This window comes from Mixophyes fleayi, chromosome 8 (genome assembly GCF_038048845.1).
Source record: "Mixophyes fleayi isolate aMixFle1 chromosome 8, aMixFle1.hap1, whole genome shotgun sequence".
In the NCBI taxonomy this organism is placed as follows: domain Eukaryota; kingdom Metazoa; phylum Chordata; class Amphibia; order Anura; family Limnodynastidae; genus Mixophyes; species Mixophyes fleayi.
In genome coordinates this window covers 113242601-113255957 of record NC_134409.1, presented here as the reverse complement: position 1 = coordinate 113255957, position 13357 = coordinate 113242601, and the positions used below count along the sequence as shown (strand labels likewise).

The 13357-nt window shown below is 40.1% G+C and overlaps 1 protein-coding gene across 8 annotated transcripts in view; it reads left to right on the top strand.

The window, feature by feature from the left end:
• WNK2 (WNK lysine deficient protein kinase 2) overlaps positions 1 to 13357 on the top strand; it is a 110013-nt gene that overhangs the window by 84326 nt on the left and 12330 nt on the right. For 7 of the 8 annotated variants that reach the window (XM_075183197.1, XM_075183202.1, XM_075183200.1 and 4 more), the window contains 5 exons: positions 254 to 424; positions 2492 to 2537; positions 2661 to 2768; positions 5400 to 6349; positions 7840 to 8420. In XM_075183197.1, the coding sequence (XP_075039298.1) occupies positions 254 to 424; positions 2492 to 2537; positions 2661 to 2768; positions 5400 to 6349; positions 7840 to 8420 (1856 nt within the window). The remainder of the gene's footprint in view (positions 1 to 253; positions 425 to 2491; positions 2538 to 2660; positions 2769 to 5399; positions 6350 to 7839; positions 8421 to 13357) is intronic. The other variant, XM_075183198.1, reaches the window with a different exon arrangement.

Below are 13357 nucleotides of genomic sequence, written 5' to 3'. Positions count from 1 at the left end.
TATAACCATGTGTAAAGAAGCCTAAAGTACAATAATTGTCTTTCTCATAAGCTTAACATAGGGTATCCCTGCGGGGGCAGAATGAGCAGATTGTAGCCGCACAATATTTGTTGCTTAGAACATGGAATGTTGCTATCTAGCGTTTGTAAGTTCTCTCATTCTTCTACAATATGGAACTTTGTAATTCCGGTGTTCTATTCAGCGAACAGAACATGCTAGTCCTGTGAATGAACCAATTGTATACTTCTTCCAGGTGGAAAATGAATTTATACTCCAGGCTGAGAAAGAGATTTTCATCGAACAGATGAAGGATGTTATTGACAAGGCAGAGGACATGCTAAGTGAAGACACAGAGGGGGAGAGAAGCTCCGATCAAGGGGCAAGTCCTCAGCAAGCAGATTCCTTCAGGGTGGAAATGAGGGAGGTATAGTACACACTTCTCTTTCTGAGATGCTCAGCACTTTCACTCCCGGATTACCCAGGACATGTCTGTGACTTAAAATCTATCACAAACAAATTGACTGCAATCCACCCCCGGCTGTCAGCACCTGCCTCTCTCTGCTGCATAAATTACAGTTTTATTGCAGAGTAATTTCTTGTAAGCCTGACCACAAAGGGACAGGGATGTGGGCTGAATAATACCGATGGTCTACTTAAATGTTCACTGCAAGATATTTTATTAAACATTTACTGCCTTTAGTAAAAAAAAAAAGTGTGTGTTCCAGTTGGAATGCACCAGCCGTTACTGTTGGTTGCGATTGGGGGTTGGTGCATAATAATGTATAACTGCCAGAGCCAACTAGCGCACTGTGCAGAATTTCCCATTTTTCATTGGCAAGTGATCTTATTGCAATATTTTTATTATATTTTTTTGTGGTACTTGTGTTCCTCATACGCAGCTGCTCTTCAATAAATGTAATTTTCCTTACTAACTACAACTGTTTTATCCCCTTATTATACCCTTTTATTGGCTATTTTAATTTCCCCCTTTGTATAACGTTTACCTAAGGCCCATAGCATTCACAGCACCACAATCATTTATATCTGTTCTTTGGAGATTTCTGTCTCTCCAGACTTATTCCCTGAGGACAAGGGCTTATTCACACTGCTCCATTGTACATGCACTTTTGTGCGCTAATTAGCACATGGAAAGCTCATTAAGCTGCATTGTTTTCACTGTTGCCTCTCACACTAATGCAATTTTTAAATCTGCTGCCTTTAAGATTTTAAGTCTGGTCCCAAACTGTTTCTATACTTACTAGTACAAAATGAGCACACGTTAAAATTGAAATAATTAAATGCATTTAAATGTATTAAAAGCTACATTAAAACCACTTGTAGATAAAAACCAATGCAACGTTAATGTGCTTTTTAACGTGTTTAATAATTTTGCATATATAAGAAAGTTGACTGCATAAACTTATATTCATATGAAGGTTGATTGACAACACAACCTTCCTCCATCAATGTGATCCTCACAAGACAACTCTTTGCTATCATGGAACCCTCCTCCCACTATCTCTGTCTGTGGCGTATGTGGAGAGGTCAGTGCTCCCACAGCACACTCCTCTCCTGCTGTAAACATTCTGATCATCTGATTGGCTAATAAATAGGGTACACACAAGCGAGCAGGAGATGAATTGATTGAACACAATAGTCAGACCCTAGTCAACACATCTTAATAAAGGGTTGTATTTCCAACGTTTACGGGAAAATAAACTACATGACACAGACACAATTGCTTATGAGATGACACAGAAATCTATACCAAACAATGTTGTTCAAATTTATTTTTTTCCCAACCTAGGGGAAAGCAGAGGATCCAACCAATGTATGTGTTGCCTTCTACGGCTTCTGTCAATGACGCTTTCAATGCTACTATAAATGGCATATGAGCCTGTTTAGTCACTTGATCACTATGAAGAGCATACACGTATAACATAGTAAATTGCAATAAATAGTTTAATACAGTTATTTATTTGTAAATCAAAGTGTTTAAAAAAACACACAACAAACAGGTGACCTTATTATTCTGGGAAACCACAGTGTTTTCATATTGATATACCTTAGTTTTAGACTGAGCAGACAATTAAACCATGCTTGCTGTACAGTGAGGTTTTTATAGCACTATTAGTCTCAGTGTTGAAACTACTAATTTCTGTGGGTATCTTGCCACAATCAGTTGCCTGGCAGGCTGCGTTTGTTTACTCGCATGCAGAACCCAGTCCATACTTCTGAATTAATCTGCACGGTAACCAGACTGTAGAAGATATGTCTATGAGACACGAAGGTCTGGGGGGGCTACAGAGAATGTAGGGAATTATTTTAAACAATGCTAATAAATTAGTGGTTTACACATTAGTGTATTTATTTTTTTTTGCTTCACCTGAATTTCATTAAAGCATAGTAGCCAAGACATAACTTCTTTCTCTGTGTCTAGCTGCCACGTTTGTTCAGACATTCTAATATTTCGGTCTTCATCTTTTCAAAGGAAAATCAACTCAACCCAGTAAAAACGCCGGTTTATCAGCAAAACGGTATGAGATTTATATCACACAGCGCATTAATAATGGCATTTCCAAGCTATATATACTAAAGCAACCAATATATGCATGTTTGCTTGTGAATCTAAAATATTATGTGTTTTGTCTCTAATTCAGTTCTACATACTGGAAAGAGGTGGTTTATCATCTGTCCAGTGATGGAAAGTCCAAGTTCTGCAGATGTATCGTCGGTAACAGTAAAGGAACAGCAGAGTGATTGTACAGGTATTCACTTAGATGTGTTCGTTTACGTTACATAGCCGTCCATAACCGTCATCTAATTATATCTTAGTGAATGTTGTAATTTAAGTTGAAAAATGTAATCAATCCAGGGGATGGACATCAATTTGCCTGTGCAAGCAAGTACCAGGATAAGGTGCGTGGGGTATCTGGAACTTTAGGCTCATCCCAAAGCATGAGAGCCCCTTTCTCTGAGACCTTCTGAGCCAAAAGGCCTCTTAAAGGGCAAAGGTCTTTGGGCCTTTCCAGCAAAGCATGTGGGGGGGGGGGGCTTTTCTTCCCACCTAAAGAAGATATAATACGCTTTTCACCCTCTTCTTCCCTTGGATGAGGCAAAGCCTTCCCCATGGATTGGACCTTTTGAGTTCCCTCTGAAGGTATAAGGGGAATTGGGTAGGAATCTGGTGTCCTAATCTAGGGCCGCCAAGAGGAATTTCGGGCTCTGGCACAGCAATTTCTTGGGGGCCCTTTCCATAATCCCCGACCACACCAGGTCTTCTCACTACATAGGTAGGCCCAGTTCAACAGTAAAACTGTTGTGTAGTACATTATACATCATGTTCTGTACCATTTAGACATTACTAAGAACAACATTTTCAGCAAAATACAGGCACAAAGCTTTTTGATTTTTTTCTCGGATCCATCTATGATGGAATAGTCTCTTAGCAGGGTGTGGATCATCTTTCAATAGTCCAGAACAGACTTCACACTCTTTTCAACACAAGCTGATTCCTGGCAAGCCATGAAGATTTCTTAACATGTCTCATAGTCATGAGGCTGTTTTTTGGGCACACAGTCTCTGAGCTGATGATCCAATGGACTTGGGGAAGGGACACTTGCAAAAATGCTGGAATGATATTTCCTTGCTGACAGGGCACCATGGGTAAGTCTATCTGCACAGGTTCCTGGCATGGATGACCGCCCTGGGAGACAGGCAGCCCTGTAATGCCATTCATGCCGTTTCTTTGTCTGATGGAAGCCACAGTCGGCTCCATATCTTTGGCCCTTATGAGCTGGTGCATAGTCTTTGGTTTCTAGAACTTGTGCTTAACTTCTTCCAGTTGGTGTTCCCTCATGAACTTGAAGAAATTCAGGTAAAACTAGACCTCTTCCCAGATGGTGCCGGTCTCCTCTCACAGCTCAGATGATCGTGTGACCAGAGTGAAGTTTTCTGAACAATAATTGTACTCTTCACTCTCTTCCAGCGTCTCCACTTTTGAATGGTAGACAATGAGCCTGCGTTACTCCACATATTGCCCTTTCAGACCTCCTTTGGCCTCCTCAAGCTCATCTTGCACATCCCAGCCACACAGGTGAAAGGAGCTGTGAAAGTTGACCATGACCAGTAACAAATAGCACTTATAATGTTTCTGCAAATCAAGTACCAATTTAAGCATCTCATCCCATGTCTCAGGACCTCTAATTCAGAATGTCCCTGTGGTCAGAGAAGAAGCGGCAAAAATGCATTTTCTGTTTTATTGCCTGCAATGTGGACATGATATTTGAACAATGTGAACTCAATCTGAGAACCCACCGAGCCATCAAAGTATAACTGACAGAGCTGGCCTCCATGGATCCCACCTCGTTCTGCAAGAACAATGTTTACCTTCCTGAGTGCCTTGAATGTAACATCCAAACTAGCGTTATTGGTGTTCCAATTATCTTCCTCAATGGAACAGCTGAAGGCACAGAGAGGCAGAGCTCATTCCTGTAACATGTAGGCATCGCAGTTTTTTATAGAAAAAAAATAAGCAGTGGCTTCTAAACATGTCCCTCACAATAATGATACATCTAAAAAAAATATTACTATTAGTGGAGATAAAAGAGGAAGGTTAGCTCAGACCGTCCTTGCTACCAGACATAAAGAGGAAGAGAGAAGGAACATAAAATAAAAAAATAAAAGATCAACTTTATTACTCTCATTACAATACAGACAATATGACTGTGTAAGTCCTTGTTACCACTCTGGTGGATGGGCTCTTGTCTGCTTTGCCCAGGCATTGCTCCTTATCCATGTGGACATAGTAACAGCATTGTTTAACCTTCACCCTACTTGATTGGGATAAGAAACATTGCAGTTCTGTCAAAGGTGCGTTCTCCTGGACCACAGGGTGCGTGTATTGAAACCACCACATATCTGATAGGTACGGGTAGTGGGGATGTTGGGTTACAATAATTTTTTAGCTGGACCCTTGCAAAAAATCTATTTTAGTAAAAATAAAATCCATATCCTTCACTAATTTTTGCCAAACTGGAGAGTACTTTTGGATGCATTTGAAATTGTGAAGTATAATCTTGGCACACTTTCCTTTCAGCCGCTGTTCAATTAGGCTGATTTATAAAATGTACAAGTAGCAAACGTAGAACATTTACTTGAACTGTGTTTTACAAAGTCAAATTGAAGTGCTTAAAAAGTAAAGCAGAAATGTGGGCTTCAGGATTACAGATAACCTTGAGGACAATTGCAAACACAGAGAGACAGAAAGTGGATTTAGGTTTAGAATGGTTTATATGGAATGTATTGAATCGCAAAGTAACATGTTGGAGTGAAATGTTGACCCATGCTAATAAATGAGTCCTTATATAGTTGTGTTGACCTTTTTTAATTTGTTACAGATGAACGTATTTGTGAAGACAACCAACATAGGTGTTTTGTAGATGAAGAAAAGTCCAATTCAGTTGCAGGCCAGTCCATCTTAGCAGACATCGGTGATCAGTCAACAGGAATTCCTGCTTCCATGACCTCCTCTACTATATCATCCTCAGATTTGCAAACTCTTCCAGAATCCCTTTCCTTCCTTCAAGGAGATCCAGTTGGTCTTAGTGTATCGTCTGTTCTACAACCAGTCATGGAAGCGCAACCTGACATAGGATCTGATGGACCTTTGCCGAAAGAGACTCCATCAGCACGTGTGTTACCACAACCAGAGCACAAGGCATGCATGTTACCGCCTGATCAAACTTACAATTTGATAACCTCAAGTGAAACCGTTCAGCCAGCACTTGTACCATGTGACAATGGTCAAACAGGCCATGTTCCTCAGGAAAAAGTTTTGGAGCTTCAGTCTGAGCAGCAGGTGTATGAATCAGATGTTGGTTCACCTGTTGTCCTGAAGTTAGATCCATCTTTGACTGCTCAAAGAACTAATGAACTACATGTTGTTCCTGAAGGATCTCAGCCTGTCTTACAGGGACAGGCACAACCTTTAGGTTTACCAGTGGTGAACTCAAATCTACAGCAATCAAACCTGGAGTCTGATGGAGAAGGTCCACCCAGAGTGGAGTTCACTGATGACACAATTAAAAGTTTAGATGAGAAACTCCGTACTTTATTATACCAGGAATATACTCCAGCTAACTTGCCTGCTGGAACTCCAGAAAGTTCGCTCACTTTAGAAAGTGCACCGGAAGTTATCAACTTCCAGGCCACAGACAAGGACATGAACACAGAGCCCGTAAATCTATACAAATCTGTGTCTGCTCCAGGTGAAAGAACTCTACTGACAGAACTGGGTGATGGCATCAACAATACTACTGCTTGTGATTGTGACTCGTTAAACTATATGGTAAGCGCCATGGATATTGCACTTTTAGAATTGTTGTGAAAGAAATAGTTCTTATTTTAACACTTGCAGCTTCCTGAAATTGAAGTTCAAGAAAGGCCAAACCAATAGGGCTATTGGAATGGTCCATTTTGAAACCATAAAGGGAAATAAAAAAAAAAATCATGTTCCAAGTTACACAAACATTTATAAAGTGTAATTGTCTACTTACAGTGAAAGTAGCTGGTTTGTTGGCTGAACCAAGCTGTCAATTCACCAGCCTATCATTTCACTCGGAAGTGGGAACATTAATATCTCCTTATGATCTCTTCATGTACCGTTCTTGTATTTTCTGGTTTAAATAATGGGTGTTTCTGGAATTCCTGGTCTTCACTTCATATGAAAAGAATTATGTGTATTACGGATTCAATATAGTATACTTGCACGTCTTTGCCCTACAGGCTCTCACTTGCACCTCGATTTAAAAGTTTGCCTCTCAAGGGCCACTCTGTGTATTTAAAGTCATGGATAGAGATCAGACAATGGTTCTATCAAATATATTTCAGACTCCGGTGGTTATTTTGCGAGTTTGCACATAGCAGGGGATACGAATGAAGTTTAATTTCATGGTGTAGGAAACGTCTGAGGAAGTGGTATTAATGATATTATGAAAAGTGATGGAGTGGGTAAGATAAAATGGGAATGTACAATGGTAGATCTCTGTATTGTGGGTAACACGATGGGGCTGATCATCATCATCAGTTATTTATGTAGCGCCACTAATTCCGCAGCGCTCTACAGAGAACTCGCTCACATCCGTCCCTGCCCCATTGGAGCTAAATTTCCTAACATACACACACAGACAGACAGAGAGAGGCTACGGTCAATTTTGATATCGGCCAATTAACCTACTAGTATGTTTTTGGAGTGTGGGAGGAAACCGGAGCTCCCGGAGGAAACCCACACAAACACAGGGAGAACATACAAACTCCACACAGATAAGGCCATGGTCGGGAATCGAACTCATGACTCTAGTGCTGTGAGGCAGGAGTGCTAACCACTTAGCCACCGTGCTGCTGATGCAGAGTTGTTGATAGAATGGACTTAAAATACTCTAAAGAAAGAGCACGTAAAAATATTTATAGCCATACACATCTCAAGATGCATCCGCCTTCACATCAGCAGCACAGGCGCCTGGGTTTTACGAGAAGTCGTGATCATCTGCGTGTATTTGCATAGGTGCATATGTGTGAGTCCAATTTTTGGGCATGTACAGAGTGATTACATATGGTACGTAAACTGGCCTACGTCACACTCTGCATTAACCCCAACATGTAAATTTGTAGATTTGTTTTTTTCATTCCAAACGTTTTCAGTTATCCTGCCCATAAGTTTGTAAGAGGAGATTAATTCGGTTATAAATTAATTCAAGTCTGAATTATTAAAGGCATGCAAACTTCGGCAAAAATAAGATTTGCTAATGTATTATTAATATATTTTGTTTTATTTGATAGGTTCAGGCTGCATTCCAATCACAAAGACGTGATTCCGGAGAACACCATCTTAAAGAAGGAAATTCCTTAGATCGCTCTTCCCCCAAAAAGAGACAGCATTATGCTGACAAGTCCAAAACTATTGGGAGGTTTTCCGTGATGAGTACAGAAGATGATGTCACCGTAACTTCAACAAGTTACCTGCGGTTTTCAGCCCCACCAGACGTCTATCTGGACCAACTTCCACCCAACCCGGTCAAGACATCCGTACCTCGTGCTCACACATCTTCACCTATAAACTCTCTTTTCTGTGGACATGTCTCTAGCGATTCAGGTGATGAGATTCCTCCATCAAAACACAAAGATGCCCCTCCATCAACCCCAAGCAAAGGGGCTGCTAATGACTTCATGAAGAAAGCAGCGGCTTTCTTGCACCGAAAGGCCAGTATCCAAAGTCCCGATTCTCCTAATGGCCAGGCCATGAAAATTCCTTCAATAAATGTAACGTCTTTTCATTCGCAGTCTTCCTATATGAGCAGTGATAATGACTCTGAGTTTGAAGATGCTGACATGAAGAAAGAATTACAACATCTCAGAGAAAAGTAGGTATAATGGATTGTAAACCCATACGAATAAATTGGTTTCTTCAACTAATAATTTGAATTGAGAAAGAAGCTGACAGATCTATAGACCGTTCATATTTTCCATAAGCCTCTCCTTGATCTTATAATTGAGGCATGATATGGATGAAAGTATCACAATTTGATGATTGCAGAGGCAGACATGAAAACACAGAATTTCTTGAACACATATTTGGTTTATTAAAGGATGTCAAAGTCCAAATAGGTACAGATGCAAAAAGAGGATACTTCAAGTATCCATGATTTTGCACTTAGAAAATAGGGGCAACTGTGGTGGAGGTCTATGTAAATCTTGTAACTCAACGTATATTACAATCAGAGGGCTGGGAAATTTTACCCTGGGGGAAAAGATTCTACTCAGCAGCTTATTAGGAACATTTAAAAGAAAAAAAAAAATGCAGGCTACCTCCGCCCAAGGTAGCCCACTATGAGACCGGCCTGGGGGGCAGATTCCCCCGAGCTCAGCCTGCCCCTGATTGCAACATAGTTCTTCAAGTTCTAGGGGCTTTTTTGTTGAGTATAATATTGCACACCTGTCCTGGTAATGACATCTCATCATCATCACCATTTATTTATATAGCGCCACTGATTCCGCAGCGCTGTACAGAGAACTCACTCACATCAGTCCCTGCCCCATTGGAGCTTACAGTCTAAATTCCCTAACACACACACACACACACAGACAAGGGTCAATTTGTTAGCAGCCAATTAACCTACCAGTATGTTTTTTGGAGTTTGGGAGGAAACCAGAGCATCTGGAGGAAACGCACGCAAACACGGAGAGCACATACAAACTCCACACAGATAAGGCCGTGGAAGGGAACTCCTGACCCCCCCCCAGTGCTGTAAGGCAGAAGTGCTAACCACTGAGCCACTGTGCTGCCCTTAATCTCCGTATAAGTGCTGGTGCCACAGGTTAAGATCAGAGCAATCTCAGGACAATTTGAGAATTCCTCTTTTAAGCTGTAAGTTATTAAAATGAATTGGGCTATTGCACATCCCAAGAAAATAAATAGTTTCTGGGGTGGTGAAGTTGATATAATAACTAGTCAGTCTGCCCCCCACCACTTTACATCATGTAGTCACAATATCCATGTTGCTTGTATTGTCTGTTACAGTAGTGTCAGACAGGCCCTTGTAACGCCGGCATTAAGAGCTCATTTGCTGCTATGTTGACACAATGAAGTGAAGGGGGGATGCGTCTCCCCTGGAAAAGAGCTAGCATTAAAAGCGTCCGTCTGACACCACTCTTACCCTCAAACTCTGTGACTTGCTGCCCCACAGGACTGTAAAAGGATTTACAGGATGTCCTGAATGTAAACTGGTCAGAACGAATCACCAATTTATGGTCACTTTAAGGCCTCTGAATGTTGTTAATGTGCAAGTTTATAAGAGTTTGATGTGACCATATGAAACTTATTTTGCTTGCATAATTCTAACATTTACTGTACCTATGTTTTTCTTCATTTAATCCTTATTGTGGAATGAGCAGATGTGAAATGATTCAGATCATTCTTTTGTGGTCTCTCCCTACTTCTCATAGATATTACATATTTGTATTATTCTGTAGTAGACTGTCTGCCTTGGAAAATCATTCCTTTCGTGTTTAGCTGTTGTGCAGCCCCCATGGTATTCTTGACCCCACATGGTAAATTATCTCATTTATAGATCCTACGGATCTCTTACCCTGGTAGATTATAGCTTTATTCTATCGTGGTGGCTTATTCCTTTGTTGTAGACCTTGTCTGTTTTACAGTCGTTTTAGATAATCAAACTAAAATATTACTTTTCATCTAGACCTTACTATGTGTCATTATTTTTGTCTTCAATAAGCCTTTTGGTCAAGGTTCTAGCTTATCATTGTAGACCTCTCGTCTCTTATACTTCCGAAACTTACAATGTCAGATTTAATAAGTTTTCTCTATCATGATTAACCATTCACCTTTTCTAGAAGTAAGTAGAGCTTTGTACTCAAGCACTGACTAATCAATTGTTCTCTACCTGTCACTTGTAAACACTGTTGTGTAGGCTGAATATGTAACCATAATTCTTGCACTTAACAAAAGTTTTTACGTCCTTGGCAAGGTTAATTTACAAGCATAATGGGATATGACTCAGAGCGTCTCTTCTGCCTGCATTAGTCACTGTGTAATAATTTCCAGAATTATTCCTAAAGGACTTCTGGTGTATTCAACTTTTTGTAGTTTTGTTTATTTAGTGACTTTGAATCTACTATTCTAGGACAAGGATCTGTTTGTGTTACTGTACAGTACAGTAGCGGCAAGGTTTTTTTTTTTTTGGTTTTTTTTTTATATATATTTTTTTCAAAATCCTTTTGTAGAGCAGATCGGCTAATACGTCCTTTGTGTTATCACTGAGATTTTTTACTTTTAGCATTCGTTGAAATAAGACTGCAGTTGAAACACCAGTACGCTGGTGTCATTCCATTTCCTTTCCTGTATTGACGGAATCTGCGCTCCCTCCTTAAGTTTAGAATTAAACATTCTTCCGCAGAACTGGGAACTTTCTTCACTCTTAACAAACAAAAAATTATATTGTTTTAAGCATACAATGGCTTAAATTGTGCGATGCAAGTTACTTATGGAAGATACATAATGGGTTTGGCCCTATTGTTGAACTCCTTTGCCTCTCCAATGATTCTATAAATATGCCACAATTGTTGTGCTGTAGACTAGGACTGCTGGAAGGAGCTGATCATTTTACATTATTCCTATTCTTAGACCTGGGGGTAAATGTATCAAGCTGGGAGTTTTCCGGCGTGTTTGAAAAACCAATCAGATTCTAGCTGTCATTTAATTAGTACATTCTACAAAATGACAGCTAGAATCTGATTGGTTGCTATAGGCAACATCTCCACTTTTGAAACCCGCCAGAAATCTCTCAGCTTGATACATTTACCCCCTAATTTGCACAATGGACATGAAGCTGCAGTTCTACTAGATACTTTGCTAATCTTTGTGATTTGTGCATGTATAGTTATAATTAAAATAATAACAAACCATAAAGTTGTGCAGATGAGAAATGTAATACGTACATGTCCCCCTTTGTCAATAGTTGAAACACCTCTGACAGCCAAGTTTTTGGAGAATTCCCTATTAACTTTGAACACTGAAATTATGTTCTTTTCCCATTACTCCTTGCAAAATTGCACAAATTATATTGGGTTAGGCTAGGTACACACTGAAGAATTTTCCAATTGACGTGATATCTACAACGCTTTTATGAACGACTGAAGGTCGGGCGATTCATGTGTACACACTGACCCGATTTACCTGTGCTCTTCATCTCGTCCTCTAGTCGTTTAGAGAATGACAGCACCAATAGTCACTCATTCATTCATTCCTATCACACTGATTATAACTGCCTTGTTATAGCGATCCACATGTCCTTAAGAATTTTGTTAGCTTCTGTGACTCTGAAATGAAACTTTCAGTCTCAGAACAAACAAATGTAGAGTGCTGTAGATGGAATAGTTTAAGTCATCGGGACATGTTCATAGCCGGCATCCGCTGAAAAGACCGTGGGGTATATTTACTAAACTACGGGTTTGAAAAAGTGGAGATGTTGCCTATAGCAACCAATCAGATTCTAGCTGTCACTTTGTAGAATGTACTAAATAAATAACTAGAATCTGATTGATTGCTATAGGCAACGTCTCCACTTTTTCAAACGCACATTTTAGTAAATATATCCCCATAACTCTGTAAACTCTATGGAGATTGTGAGTGCATACACACCATCATCATCATCATTTATTTATATAGCGCCACTAATTCCGCAGCGCTGTACAGAGAACTCGCATCAGTCCCTGCCCCATTGTGGCTTACAGTCTAAATTCCCTAACATACAGACAGGCAGAGAGAGACTAGGGTCAATTTAATAGCAACCAATTAACCTACCAGTAAGTTTTTGGAGTGTGGGAGGAAACCCACGCAAACACAGGGAGAACATACAAACTCCTCACAGATGGTCAGGAATTGAACTCATGACCCCAGTACTGTGAGGCAGAAGTACTAACCACTTAGCCACCTTGCTGCCCACTACATGATTGGAAGGTGATTGGAACGAGATTATTAAACAGTACAACCAACCAAATGAAACGACAATCGGCACTTTGGAACGATAGTCGCTCAACGTGTGATTCTACACACTGAAGTGATATGTGGCGGAGCGGTTATCAGGTGATTGGCCTGTTAATCGACCTAAAACCTCCAGTGTGTACCTAGCCTTAGTTGTCTGCAGTATTTCATTGGCATTAAGGTCATGACTAAAAGGGTGATTTAAGATTGATATCTGTTTTGCTCAGCATAGTGGTTAACATTGCTGTCTCACAGTGTTGGGGTCAAGGGTTCAATTCCAACCACGGCCCTATCTGTGTGGAGTTTGTATGTTCTACCTGTACACACAGATAAGACAAAATGACGAAATTACCCTGTGTGTATTTGTGTGGTAGGACATATAGATTGTAAGCTCCACTGGGGCAGGGACTGATGTGAATAATTAAATATTCTTTGTAAAGCGCATTGTAACATGTAGGCACTAAAAACTTATTAATCTTCTTTTCTTCATTCTAAGCTACTACTGTTATTTTTGCTGTGTGCTTTGTATATTTGGCCTGATTAAAGACAAGAAATAATTCTTTTATTTAAAATTGAGAATCTGCCACCATACACATAGGAAATATGTATTCAAATTAACCTTGTGGGTAAGAACTGCAGCATGAGCAGTCCACCGTCCCCTCTGCTCAATTTAGCCTAATGAACTGTTAACCAGAGAGCGTGTCATAATATTGGGCTAGTGTTTTTATCTATAATGTGCACACTACACATAAACCAGTGATAAACACTGTTCTGGTTTATTAGTCCACCTCCAGTAAC